Raw genomic sequence first — 15000 nt, forward strand, 5'->3', positions numbered from 1 at the left:
GCACTCTCCCCTCACCCTTTCCCCTCACCCCGTTTCCTCTCCCTCTCTCCTAACCTCATCCTACTCTCACTTTCCCTGCGTTCCCCTCTCCCACTTTACCCAGTCATGATCCTTTCCTGTCGTTCCCCTCTCCCTCACCCTCTGTCTGTTCGTCTGTCTGTCTAACTGTCTGTCTCATCTCCCCTAACTTCACATTTCCCTTATATTCTCTTCCCTCTGTCCTTTATCTTTCCCTCATACTTTTATTATCACTTTCTCTATAGTTCCCTTCTCATCTCCCTCTCTTCCTCTCCCTATTCCATCATCTGCTTCCTCTGCCTAACTCCCTTCATCTCCCTGTCATCCGTGCTCTTCTCGCCCCTTCCTGCACGACTAAGCCTTGTCGCCCCTGCCACTAAGCCCTGTTATCCTCCACCACCGCCAACACCACTAAGCCTCCACCCTCCCTCCCTCTCCAATGCCATTCCTAATTTTCTCCACCACCACCACCACCACTACCTACCCACCTACCTACCACATCCACTAAGGGTCTACCCATTTCCACTCCTCTAATTCCTCCTCCTCCTACTCCTCCTCGTGCCACTAATCCCAGTTCTAGCCACCACCATTACTACTTCCTCTTCCTCCGCCTCCACCATGATCAGCTTCCCCCGCCTCCACCTCCTCTTTCTTCTCTTCCTCTTCCTTCTCTTCTAGCACCATGCTTCCATATAGGAGTCTTTCCACTCAAGAAACACATACCGTCAAAAGAGACTAATTAGATAAATGATAGAGAGAGAGAGAGAGAGAGAGAGAGAGAGAGAGAGAGAGAGAAACAGGAGAGAACTCATTATTCTCATTATTCCTCACCGTACTTCTTAATGAGGGAAGAGAGCAAAGGTTCACTATTTTTTGAGAGAAACTTGGAAATCCTCTCCTGCCGTAAATTCCTTGTTTAAAGAACCGTTGCAGTTATTGTGTGTTAAATAATCGTTAGAGTTGCTTGTTGGGTGTGCATAGATAATATCCATAGTTAACTTTTAGAAAATGGAAACTCTTAGAAAGACTCTCGATTAGATTAGGTTAGGTGATTTTAGAGGAAATATTGAATCGTACTACCATTTATTAATTTATTTTTCCTATCATGACTTGAGAATATGAAGTGTAACATGTTAACGCTGCATTAATATTAGATTTATGCACCATTTGTCACTTGGCAGTATTACATTTTTACTGTGTTATCTTTTCATGCTTTTATTACCTGTTTCTCTTCCTGACGTTGAAAATCTTCACGAGAAAGACATAATTTCGCAGGTGAAAAGTAATGAAATCACTTGGTTCGCCCTCACCTGCCCTATTTTTTTCTTCTACCTGAGGATGAAAGTGTTACTGAATAATCCTTTACAAAATCAATTATACCAGGAATTGCAACATATATCCACATTACACTAATATTGAAATTATGCATCACCATTCATCAATAGACAGATGAATTTTTTTATGACTTTTCCACCAGTCACGTCCTCTGATCCTTTATTGGCGTTTCCGATTCAATAAATAAATAATTACCTTTTCTAACCCACTTCCGGTATTACCTTATTGATGCGGAGGATTATGTACTGGGAGAGAGAGAGAGAGAGAGAGAGAGAGAGAGAGAGAGAGAGAGAGAGAGAGAGAGAGTAGTGATGAAAGCATAACATGTATGGGAATTATTATATGCGATGCTTGTGTGTTGTGTCTGTGTGTGTGTGTGTGTGTGTGTGTGTGTGTGTGTGTGTGTGTGTGTGTGTGTGTGTGTGTGTGTGTGTGCGTCCTCCATGGTTTGTTGTTTCCTCGGCTGTTTTTTAAAGGGTTGTGGTCTTGTCATCATCATTATCTTTTCCTATTATTCTGTATCTTCCATTTGCTCTTTATTCCATGTTTCTGCTTATTCTCATCGTGCGTTCCTTTCTTTTCCCTCCGTGTATGTTATATTCTCCTTTATTGCAATGTGTATTTGTGTGTCTCTTGTTTTCCTCTTTATCTTTCGTCTTTCCTCGTGGTTCATGTGGAGTGTTGGTCGTTGGTCGCAGGCAGACTGGTGGAGTATTGACTTGTGTGCCTCTCTTGCTTTTCTCCCTTGTGTAATGTGTTTTCTCTTTCCGCTTCTATTTATTCCTTTTCTTCCATTGGCGTTTCTCATTTGTCAGCTCACATGTTATTTCGTTTCTTTGCTTCCAGGGCTGCCACTCCGCTAGTCCCGCTAATGACAAAAAAAGAGAACGTTACAAGCCGCACGTTTCTCGGTATGTAAGCGATATTGGCACCCTCCTTCCCTCATCCCTCAGTTCCTCTCTCCTTCAGTCCCCTCCACCTCCCGGAGAGAGGCGCCCTTCCCCACTCTAGCAGCCGGGTCTCTAGTTTCCTAGCAGCAGAGGACCCGTGCTGTAGCTGAACGCACTCATGTCGTCTAGAAACCACTTGAGGTCCTGCATTTTACTGAGGACTAGATGCACTATTTTTTCATCCTACGTTCGAATGTCGCCCTGTTGTAGTTTTGTGCCCGAATTTTATGAACACGCTGACTTTTTACGCGTGCGGGCTTAGCTTGAAGACACGGAGACTTGTGGAGTGTTTTCCCTCTCCGTAGTCTGAGTGTCGAAGGTTGAAAGCCACCGATGTGATAAAGGCGGCGGGAAAGTGCGGTGGCGAGGTCCCTGTAGTTATATTATTGGATCTCACGCCTCCCATGTTTCCTCTATTTTTTTACCCAGCCTTCTTTAGGGCGCTCCTAGTATGTACACAGCAGTCAGTACCCGTAGCCGTGTTTTCTGAACCTTTAGTAAGACGAAGAGGAGTTAAAACATATCCTTAGCATATACTTTGTGTTCTTTCCTTGTTTTCATTGTCTTCTTTATCTTTTTGCTAGTTTCTCCGTAAATCACCCGGGCTTTGTCTCTACTAGCTGGTGTGCTTTAGTCCAATTTTTCTCTCCTCGTTATGTCTTAATGAGCGAGGATTTAGTAGTTCTGTGATAGTTATGTGATTCAATAGTCGTAGTGTTAGTAGTGTGAGTGTGAATGATGGTCACTGTTCACCACCACGACCTTCACTGCAAGTCCCGCCACTACCACTACAACTTCCACTACCACCACCATCACCACTTGGAGCTTGGTGAGTACACTGTAGGCTAAGTGACCTTGAGGTTTATTAAAAAAAAAAGGCTACTAGTGTTCTATGGCAAAATAACACTCTATCACCAGTACAGTCACTATTTCAACACAGCCACTCGTTCACCTCACCATTATCATCACCACTTCATGACCATCTAAACACAATGACTTTACTTTGCCATTACCATCACCATCTTTTCACCGTCAACACCTCTTCATCACCACCATCACCACTACCGCCTCAAGTACGGCCACTAAAAGCACCATTACCAGCGGCGGGAACCATTAATCGAGACGGCAACATTCAGAATTCGAAGTCGGAACTCCATTGACAGCCTGAAGGAGTGGAAGCAGAAGGGAGAGAATGTCGGTTCTTTGTATATGGCACGATCCCTTCCCCTTCCTTCCCCTCACTCACTCTCTTTTGCTCTCTCTCCATCTCTCTTACCTTCACCTTCCTCCGCCTTTCTCTTCCTTTATTTATCTCTCTCGTTTTCCTATTTTTCACATCATTTTTTTTCTTTTACTGCAGTCCGTTACTTTCTTTTCGTTCACTTCTGTTACTTCTCTTTCCTTTCTTTATTTTTCATTCCTCTTCCTGTTCTGTACTTTTCTCTTTCCCTTTATTTTGTTTCGCTTCTTTCCTTTTAACGCATTTTGCTTACATGTACACTCCAATACTACTACTACATACACACACACACACACACACACACACACACACACACACACACACACACACACACACACACACACACACACACACACACACACACACACACACACACACACACACACACACACACACACACACACACGGAAACGGACACGGACACACACATTGTTATTGTTTTTTTCCGGCTTCCCTTGATTGAGAGAGTCACCAAAATGTTTCCATCCAAGGTTTTCATTTCACAGAGCAGCCGCGTGACGCCCCATTGAGTGCAGGGGCGGGGAAAAACACTATTATCGGTGATCCAGAAGTGTTGACGCTCTGTTTGCTCGGGTAATAAATGACACAGGTTTCCTCTACACGAACATAAAGAAGCAGAGAATTCAGGGTCCGCCTCTCAGCCACCATGTTCTGTCTTCTTTCATATGTTTTCCTTCTTTTTTCCATGGTGTATGTGTCGCTTCATCTTATTTTTCATTTTTTTCATTAACTTTACTTGGGTTTTAGCTATTTTGACTCGCTGATCTGCATGTCTTCTATTTTATTCTTTTCTATTTTTTTTTTTTTTTTTGTGCAACATGTCTTGTTTTAAAATCCACACACCTCTTTTTTGCTTCTTTTTGCGTAAATTACTTGGGTTATATGTTGGCTCGATAATATAATGCTATTTAATCTACTTCACACCGGCTGTATCTTAATTACCACTTGTTTTCTAATGAAGCTTTGAACACTAACTCTGTACCTTGTCCTACCACCTATTATAGTGAAGCGTGTATCGTCTAAACACTGCACACTAGCACAACACCTTATCCTAATCCTACTACTTCTTATATGTGGGGCCCTTTACTTCCTTTCGTGTCGTAGGTGGCTGAAAGAAATGGGAGGCTGAGCTAGCATCCATTGGGGTCCATTGAATATACTTAACACCTCGCTGGCCAGAAAGGGCGTTAGTTATTTCTCCTTCATCACCTTAACACTTGCGGAAATGGCCTCGTTGTATAAGAACAGAGGAAAGTAGTAACAGGTAGCAGAATCCTTCGGGAAATAAGACAATAATGCACGTTAAAATTCCTCATCTTATCGTTATTTTATTCATTTTTTTTCGTATTCTTGCTATGGTTCTGTTTTTCGTTCATTATGTTAAGTGGTAATAAATAGAAGAAGTTTTAAAGGAAAATCATACGATCTAGAACTTTGTATTTCATCGTTTTTTATTTATGCTTCCAATGTTTTCATTCACGTTGTGTATTGTACGCCATTATATTTCATACGACATTTAGTACTTTGTATATAATGTAGTAATAGTAATAGTGTCGCAGCAGGCAGTAGTAGTAGTAGTAGTAAGAATACCAGCATTGACAGTAGTAGTTGTAGTAAGAATAGCAGTATTGATAGTAGCAGTAGTAGTAGTATCAGTAGAAGTAGTAGTAGTAGTAGTAGTAGTAGTAGTAGTAGTAGTAGTAGTAGTAGCAGTAGTAGTAATAGTAACAGTAGTAGCAGTTAAAGGACACCAAACTCGGGCACAAAAGATAGACGCACATGCTAATCATTACGTATAAAAAAGCCGAGTCAATCAGGTTACGTATACACGAGAGAGGCTCACTAGGGAGGCGCTCGATCTGTTGGCTGAGTGTTATTATTTATGGATCTGAGAGGGCCTATGTGGGGAAGGTGATGGTTGCGGGTCTAAGTAAATATTTGTACTAATGATGAAGAAGAGAGTTTGGGAGAAATACAAGGAGTAGAGTGAATAGAGCTCAGATAATATGACAAAAAGTGGTTGTAGATAAGGCTGGAGATATAGAAGGAAAACAATAAAGAGACAAGACAGGTATTATACGAAAATAGGAACAAGAGAGGAACAAGACTGGGGGCAAAATAGAAAGAAAAGAAGAAAAGGATAGGGATAGATGTATTAAGTAGAGTAAAAGTTTATTGATAGGAAAGACAGTAAAGAAGCACGAAAGATAACCTGGAAACAAAGGAAAATAAGGATAATTATAGGAAGGATATAAGGAGACTAAGAATATATGAACAAAAATAGAATACCAATTGAAAACAGATGAACAGGTTGATGTAGGAAACTTAAACGAAGATTATAGAGAAAGAGGAAAAATAAAGACAATGATAGGATTAACAAGAAAAAAAACACATTGACAGAAAAGGATTCACATGATAATAAATGAATAAAGAGATGAAGAAATAAGAAGAATAGTAGAATAGATATCGAACTTTTGAAATTAATCGACAGGACGCGGCTCAAAACACTCGAGTCGTGTGTCCGCTGTCAACATTTTCCTACAGAGAATGAAGACCAACCCCACTCACCCAGCACTCGCAGGAAATAAACAAAGAAAAAAAAAACACTTATTAGGACACTCGAAAGCGACGTTGCTGATTAAGACAACCTTCTCTTCCTCCATTCAAAGAATATAAAGTAATTGGCTGTTGGATATTTCTCCTTTATTTTCTTATGATAAACTATAATTCTTTTTTTTCTTGTGTGGACATTGTCATCAGGAACGGAGGAAGGAAGAGGGAGGTGAAAAAAGGAACGAAGGAGAAAGGAAAAGGAGGGTGTAATAAAGAAGAGGAATGAGGATAATTGAAAAGAGAGAAGAGAAATAAGTGGAGACGAATGGAAGAAAAAAAATGCAAGGAGAGAATAGAAATCAGAGAAAGAGAGAGAGAGACAGAGAGGGAGGGGAAAGGGTAGGAGAGGGATGAGGAAAGGGATAGAAGGCGGGGCCAGACGTGGAGTGAGCCGTGTCTCCGCGAGAGGGCACCACCTGACGGACTAGTCGCCAGTCATCATCTCCATGAACTCTGCGGAAGAACAAACGCATATTTCACTACAACACAAAAAAATAGCTGAGCATTTACCCTTTCAGTACTGTAACGCATATTTATCATGTATTTTTGAAGGGATTAGGGAGGTCAGAAGATTGATGGCCAGAGTCTTCACTATTTTAATCCCAAAAATTTTTCTGAAGCTGTATAAAATCGAGAAATAGTAAGCAGAATGAATATGAAACACGTCATGGTACTGAAGGGGTTAGCAGTTTACCAGCTTAATAAAGAAGCATATAGATAAGAGTACAGGAAAGGTATATACAGAGGGAGTTTCACTGAAGAGAGCATGTGTTGTACGTTATTTAGATGTTGCAATGTGTTGTATTGAAAGTGTTTTTAGTAGGATTTTATGTAAGATCAAAATAATATTGTTATTTTACCTTTTCTCATATCATTTTTTGTAACTATTTCTGCGTCTCTCTCTCTCTCTCTCTCTCTCTCTCTCTCTCTCTCTCTCTCTCTCTCTCTCTCTCTCTCTCTCTCTCTCTCTCTCTCTCTCTCTCTCTCTCTCTCTCTCTCTCTCTCTCTCTCTCTCTCTCTCTCTCTCTCGATATTAACCAAAGCTTTCATCACATCGTTAAGCTTTGATCCTGACTTTGTCCTGATAAACAAGGCATCGTCAGTACATCTCTTTAACTTGATGAAACAATACATGATATATCGAAATAAGGTGAAATGTTTATATACACATGAAATACTATAGTGCAGCATCGTATTGTCACATTGCTTACCTTACCTTACCTAACTTAACCTTATCTTACCTTACTTTTACCTTACCTTACTTCAACCTAATGTAACGTAACCTTACTTTGTCTCACGCAAGCTAACCTAACCTAACATAGCCAAACCTAACTCAACCTGACCTTACTTAAGCTTAAACATAACGAGAAAGGCAACCATCATAGACACTAAAATGTATTCACTTCAGAAAAAAAAGCAAAGTGAAATTGAAAACGCATTATTCAAAAAGTAAAAAAGTAGCGTTCGGATGCAAAAAAAGTACCTCCTCCGTAATTCATAATAAATCTATTCTAGAGAGAAGAGAGGCAATCATAAATCCATCAGAGGGAATTACTAAGGGCACGAGCTCGCTGGCCTTTTGAAATAGGCTTGTGATCAGTCATGGCGGCAGTGATTGGGATTTCAAGGAGAGGCTTATTGGAGAGAGAGAGAGAGAGAGAGAGAGAGAGAGAGAGAGAGAGAGAGAGAGAGAGAGAGAGAGAGAGAGAATGATCAGATTACTTAAATCGTCACCAATCTTTTCCTTTCTTTCGACTCTGATATCGGATCAATAATAGGAAGAGAAGAGGAAGGCAGGAAGAAAGGGAGGGAGAAGGAAGGAAGGAAGGAAGGAAGAGGAGGGAAGAGGGAGGGAGGAAGCAGGTCAGCGGGTTAGGCTTCTGGAGATTTGAAAGTTTCTTAACACGCTGGTGTAGAGAGAGAGAGAGAGAGAGAGAGAGAGAGAGAGAGAGAGAGAGAGAGAGAGAGAGAGGGTATTGGGTTCTTGCAGTGTAATCTAAAAACTCTTCTGAACCACACTATTACTTTGGCTTACAAAGTTCGAACATTCATAACCTACATTTTGCCTCGCCTTTGAAGAACAGGTGTGAGGGAACTGGGGAATGAATGGGAGGTGATGGGCAACAGAGAGAAGAGCAGTAAGACCAAAGGGAAACCTGAGAGAAAGATAGATAAGGGGAGAGAAAACCAGTGAGAGACTTAGAATGGTTAATAAGATGAAGAGAGAGAGAGAGAGAGAGAGAGAGAGAGAGAGAGAGAGAGAGAGAGAGAGAGAGAGAGAGAGAGAGACTTAGCTATCAGTAGGAGGAAAGAAGGAAAGGGAAAATAGAAGTAGGGATAAAGATAAAAAAGAAAAAAACTAAAGGTTGTAAAAGTTCGAAGTGATCAGTAAGTGAAAAGGAGATAAAAAAAAATAGAAAAGGAGATTGGTAAATGGTAAATAAAGGTGTTGAAAGGTTTGGAAGGCATGTCTAATAGGATAACAGGACTGGAGCATCGAGTAACACTGTGGATAAATGGCTTTAGCTGTAGTAGAAGTAGATGAAAAAAGAAGAAGAGGAATGTGAATGCCTTTAATTGATAGGATAAAGAAAGTTGTGCACCACTCTTGACTTCGTGTGAAAATTCAAAAGTAAAAAAAAAAAAAGTCTAGAATTGCATAATTTATACCACTTACTTTTTTTCCTTTATTTTTTTCTGAATCTGAGCAAAGGAGGATAAGGTGTATGGGCCTTATTGAATTGTAAATAGATGGGATAGGCGTAGAGAGAGAAGGATAGGGAGGGCCACGGTTACGGTTGGTCAGGGGCTCGTACGCGATAGAAAAGTTGTTGAGTTCGTTTAGGGGAACTCGAGGGTGAAGAAGGCGGTGAAGGAGGAAAGAGAGGGAGATTCTGTAATAGAGGGAAGGTGGAACGAAACGAAGAACGAAGGGAGAAAGTTTTTGGAGGAGAAATGGAAGTAGGTACGAAAATAAATGCTAAAATGAAGTGAAGTAGAATAGTTAATAAAGATACAAGAAAGTTTTTGGTAAAGGAAATACAAAAGGAAAATGGGTACGAAAGGAGGGATAAAGATCAATAGAAATACTGTAAAAATATCAACAACAAATACTGGAAAAATACAAACAGCATGAAATTAGGAGGAAATGATGAGAAGAAAAAAGTTTGTGTGAGTGAGAAAGAGGAAAGAAGATCAAAGAAAAGGAAAAATAATGAAGGATAAACGACAAATAAAAGAAGAATTAAAAAGAAAATAGAAAAAGTGGAGATAAGGGAAATAAAGTAAGGATTAATAGGAAAAAATAAGAGACTGGTTGATGAGAAGGCACATTAGAACCAAAGTTGTAGAAAAAAGTTCGTGGGACAAAAAAGAAGGCGTTAAGAGGATACGATTTAATTAAGCTCCTTTTTTCTAGTAATTACCGATCGTTGGGAATTATAATTACGCTCTAGCAAGTGAACGTTGAATTATCTTTATTGTATAGTAGCCCTTTTTAATATTTTGTTGCCCTTGGTAAGCTTCCCTCTTACATAAAAAAATAATTTGATCGTTTATAATACATGATTTTGTTCGTTTATATTATTTTATTCTCTTCTCTCGGCCTCTCTCTCTCTCTCTCTCTCTCTCCCTCTCTCTCCCACTCTATCTCCTTCTCCCTCTCTTTCTCCCACTCACCATCAAAGTCGACCGTCCCAGAGCCGTCCTCGTCGATCTCGTCCACGATATTGTCGAGGTCAGCACTCGTCAGCTTATCGTCCAAGGCTCCCAAGATCTCCTTCAGCGCCGCCGTCGGGATAAAGCCATTACCTGCCGAGGAAGATGAGATGGAGTGGAGCTGGTGGAAGAGATGGACGTGGTGGAGCAGCAGGAGGGAGGGAGAAGTGAGTCATCGAGAAATGGCGGTAGTAATTGTGATCGCTGAATTGGAAGAGTAAATGGAAGAGGAAGAGGAATTTTGTTGAAGGAGGAGGAGTAGAGTTAGTGGAATAGAAGGAGCTGGAGGAGGAAGAGGAGGTCATAAAGAAATGGAGATGATATTGAAATGTTTGATTGGCAGGAGTACTTAGAGGAGTTTGTAAAGAAAGACAGGAGGAGCAGGGTGAGTTGGTGGTTTAAGAATACGAAGAGAACAGCGAAATGGCGGAAATGAAACTGATCAAGAAAGGAGCAGAAATGTAAGAGAAAAGTAACAATTTTGGAAATGAAGGGAAATAAAGAAAAAAGAAATATGGATGACTTTCGAAAGGAACGCAGATTTCGAGGAAGAGTTTAAAACGAAAGGGATAATTGAAAAGAAGGAAAGATAAAAAGAAAAGGAAACAAAAAAGAAAACACTTCAAGAATATGGACAAGTAGTTAAAATGAAGTGCAGTTTTGGAGAAAGAGAAGAGATGAAAATTGGTGAAAAAAAAGAGAAAGAAGAAAAAAAAGAAGCTGAGGACGAGAAGATAGAGTTCGTTAGTGAGAGGGAGAGTTGGGAGAGGAGGGAGAGTCCGGGAGCCAGGTGGGGGAGGGAGAGCGTTGTTGGAGGAAGAGGAAGGGGAAGAGGAGGAGAAAGAGGATGATTGATGGATGGAAAAAGCGCTGCCGTAGTCTTTGCAACCCTCTTCACACCGCACTGACTGGCGAGTGAAGGAAAGGGAGAATAAAGAAGACTAGAAGAGGGAAAGAAGGAAATATGAAGTGAAAAAAAGTAAATTACGTTAGAGAAAGAGAGAGAGGTGGTGGGGATAGTAAGGAGACAAGGATGATAATGAAAATAATAGCTAAAACGAAACATGATAGAAAAGAAAGTAACACATTTAGATAAAGAAGAAAGTGAGAGAGAAAGAGACAGGAGAAAACAAAACAAGGCGTGACTACCAAATCTCCCCACAAAGATAAGAGAAAAGAAAGTGATCAATTAATTATACATAGCGACAAAAAAAAATAATAAAAAATGAAAATTGAGAGGGATAAGGTAAAGGTAACGAAGAGGAGGAGGAGTAGGAAGGGAGAGGGAGAGGAATGGGTAAAGGATAGCAGGTAATTGTTGTGAAAGGGTAAAGGGGTTCCTGGGAAGTAGTAATTAAGTGGGAGAGGAATCGGTGCTTGTAAATGGTGGGAAGATGTAGGAGGAAAGGTGGGAGGTTTAATTAACGAGAAGAGGAATGAAGGGTCGGAGTTTTCCTGTAGAGAGGATGAGAATAGGGTGCGTTTTTAAGAGAGAGAGAGAGAGAGAGAGAGAGAGAGAGAGAGAGAGATGGGTGTGTCCTTCTGGTATATTCCTCCTTGTGTTTCAGGAAAAGTATGATAAAGCTCCTCTTATTGCTACAGTTCTACAGGATGCGTAAAGGTGGAAGCAAGGAAATCAGTGCATAAGATTTTGTATTGAATCTGCAGCAATAAAACACAATGGAACTTTGAAAATATGAACGTGAGATGATGTAAGTATGAAAGGAAAAAAAAAAGTGTGAAATGTAGCATGAAATCAGAAGCATGATATAAAGAACGCCATGAAATAATAATAATAATAATAATAATAATAATAATAATAATAATAATAATGGTGCAAATTATGAAGTCTGAATGAACTATGTAAAGATAAAAGAAATTAATTTAGATTGCGATCACATGAAAGGAAAAATAAATGGTATAGATATTAATGAGGAATAAGATAATGTCAAAAGGAGATAAAAGAAAACAATGAAAAATAAATATATTAATTCATCATGAAGTAAAAATAAAGAGAAAAAAATGAAAAAAGAAAAGTAGATCTCTCTCTCTCTCTCTCTCTCTCTCTCTCTCTCTCTCTCTCTCTCTCTCTCTCTCTCTCTCTCTCTCTCTCTCTCTCTCTCTCTCTCTCTCTCTCTCTCTCTCTCTCTCTTCGCCATAAATATCCCCGGCTCTGTTATCTAAGGCTATTAACACTGTCATTAAATTCCACAACTTTGCTGCTGAAAATTTACGACCGATGAACGTCAAAAGTAGTGTATTTCATGTGACTAGGAATGTCTGAAAGATATATTGTAAAAGTAGCCTCGTTGTATGACCTCAATTCAAAGCCTGTACTGTGTGTGTGTGTGTGTGTGTGTGTGTGTCTGTCTGTCTGTCTGTCTGTCTGTCTGTCTATCTGTTTGTCTATTCTCTCTCTCTCTCTCTCTCTCTCTCTCTCTCTCTCTCTCTCTCTCTCTCTCTCTCTCTCTCTCTCTCTCTCTCTCTCTCTCTCTCTCTTATACATAAATGCAGTTGCTGAGATTAAACTCATTATCATTATCGCCGAGAGAGAGAGAGAGAGAGAGAGAGAGAGAGAGAGAGAGAGAGAGAGAGAGAGGCTACGTGAGCGTGTATGGCTTTGAAAGGAATAACGCTTTGAGGAACCGAGGAGAAGAACCCAAGGGACACTGACTTAAAGGAGCGGGTATTGAAAGGCAAATTACGCCTCTGCCCGCTTCTTAGAGACCAGGGAGGTGCGTAGAGACGAGAAATACGCGGAAGAATTAAGGAAGATGAAATACTGCTAAAGAGGAGATAGAAGGAAAGGAGGAGGAAATACGAGGGAAAGAAGGAAAGGAAGAGACTGAGAGGCGAGGGAGAGACAAGGAGGAGACGATGGAGGCGATGGAGGAGCAGAAAGAAAATGAAATGCTGGTAGAGACGATAGGAAGGAAGAAAAAGGAAGAGAGTGAAAGAGTAAAGAGAGAGAGAGACGAGAAGGAAATATTGGAATTGGAGGAAAATGAACCACGTATAGAGACAAAGAGATAGAGGAAAAGAAAAGATTAAGAGACAAAGGAGGGGAAGAGAAAGAGAAGAGGAGATGGAGAAATAGAGAGAAGATGAAATACTGGTAGTAACAGAGATGGAGGAAAATGAAGAGATTGAAAGACGAAGGAGAGACGAGGAGGAAATGTAGAAATAGGAGAAATAAGAAGCACAGATAGAAATGAAGAGATGGAAGGAAAGGAAGAGATTGAGAAACAAAAGAGAGATGGAGAAAGAGGTGGAAGATGATGCACTGGTAAAGAGGAGGTGGAGGAAAAGGTAAAGACTAAGAGAGGGATAGGAAGATGAAAAACTGCTAAAAAAAAAAAAGAGAAATGAATAGGATGTTGAAAAGCAGTGGGAAAGACAAGAAGATGGAGGAAAAAGAATACATTGCAACCATAGAAAAGATAATGAAATGGAGGAAAAGGAGGACGAAGAAAATACAGCGTCGAGATGGAAGAAGCAAGAGGGTAGTGGAAGACTATACAAGAAGAAGGAAAGAAGACACGGAAGATGAGTGTAAGATCAGAGAGGGGACGTGTATGGGAGAGGAAATGAGGGAGAGGCACGGTAGGTAGGAGGGAAAAATGTTAGGTAGGGAAGGGGAGGAATGTGTCCATGCTAATAAGGGTTACGGTATTGGGGAGAAAAAAAAGAGGAAAGATGGAAGAAGTGAAGGAAGGAGAAGCATTGAGTGAGAGACAAGTTATAATATCGAAATCCATTTTTTTTTTTTAAAGGACGAAGGAAAAGAGTCGCAGTGAGTAGAGACTAAAGGATAGATATAAGAAAAGAAGAGAGCGGAAGTTAAGGAAGAATAAACAGCGTGCAAGAGAGAATGTAAGAGAATGGAAGGAAGGGTGTTATGAAAGATGAAAGAGGATTAAAGTAAATGTATAGTCAGTTAAGTAATAAGAAAAAAAGAAAAACCGAATATTTCTAAGCCTCAAAATATATACAAGAAAACAGGTAGAGTGTTGTGATGGAAGGAGTTTTGGCTGAATATAGAAACGAAAGAACAGAATGTGTGTGTGTGTGTGTGTGTGTGTGTGTGTGTGTGTGTGTGTGTGTGTGTGTGTGTGTGTGTATTTATGTGACTACGTATAAGTGCGTCCTCGCTCGAAGAGACTTACAGGGGAAATTTTAACACACACACACACACACACACACACACACACACACACACACACACACACACACACACACACACACACACACACACACACACAAGGAGACTTATTTGCATTTCTTGTGTGTGTCGGCTTTGCTGATTTTATTTGCCGGTAGTATTATAGGAGGAGAAGAAGAAGGAGTAGTATTGCAGAAGGAGGATGAGGAGGAGAAAGAGGAGGAAGAAGAGAAAAATTACAAGGGATAATCAAATGGTGACAGACCTTTATGTCTCTTTAATGCTCTCTGTTATTATTTTAGTGCCACATGTAAATTCAGAGAAGGTGAAGGAAGTGGAGGAAGATGAAGAGGAGGATGTGGTGAAGGAGGAGAAGGAAAGGGGGGAGGAGACCCTTTGAACCATAAAATAAACATTGGTAACCTGTCTAATTACCAAGTTTATTTTATAGTGAATATATTAAGCAAACTAAACTGTGTGTGAATGAAGTGTTAATTAGTGAAGTCCTGTGTGTGTGTGTGTGTGTGTGTGTGTGTGTGTGTGTGTGTGTGTGTGTGTGTGTGTGTGTTGTACAAACAAGGCCAAAGTAAACATGGCGCCGTTGCATTTTCGGCTTCAGCTCGGAATTCATTAGATTATAAACGGCGAGTAAACAAACTGGAGACATAGTAGTGTGTGAGAGAGAGAGAGAGAGAGAGAGAGAGAGAGAGAGAGAGATCTGCATAACTTACACACACACACACACACACACACACACACACACACACACACACACACACACACACACACACACACACACACACACACACACACACACACACACACACACACACACAAGTACAAACATTTACACACCAAAGACAGACAAAACAGAAATAAGCACACACTTGTTGAAACGTTGTGCCACGGTTTCTTACTTTTTCATGATTCAAAACTTATACATT

The 15000-nt window shown here is 40.3% G+C and overlaps 2 protein-coding genes across 4 annotated transcripts in view; one reads left to right on the forward strand and one right to left on the reverse strand.

The window, feature by feature from the left end:
• The window catches only part of LOC123506570 (neo-calmodulin-like), a 290436-nt gene that overhangs the window by 125635 nt on the left and 149801 nt on the right, over positions 1-15000 (forward strand). The gene's annotated exons all lie outside the window — the stretch shown is intronic.
• The window catches only part of LOC123506571 (troponin C-like), a 21423-nt gene continuing 11420 nt past the window's right edge, over positions 4998-15000 (reverse strand). For both annotated transcript variants that reach the window (XM_045258782.1, XM_045258783.1), the window contains 2 exons: positions 9856-9987; positions 4998-6630 (listed from right to left, as the gene is read on the reverse strand). In XM_045258782.1, coding sequence (XP_045114717.1) covers positions 6602-6630; positions 9856-9987 — 161 coding nt within the window. In that variant the 3' untranslated portion in view covers positions 4998-6601. The remainder of the gene's footprint in view (positions 6631-9855; positions 9988-15000) is intronic.

This window comes from Portunus trituberculatus, chromosome 20 (assembly GCF_017591435.1).
Source record: "Portunus trituberculatus isolate SZX2019 chromosome 20, ASM1759143v1, whole genome shotgun sequence".
In the NCBI taxonomy this organism is placed as follows: Eukaryota; Metazoa; Arthropoda; class Malacostraca; order Decapoda; family Portunidae; genus Portunus; species Portunus trituberculatus.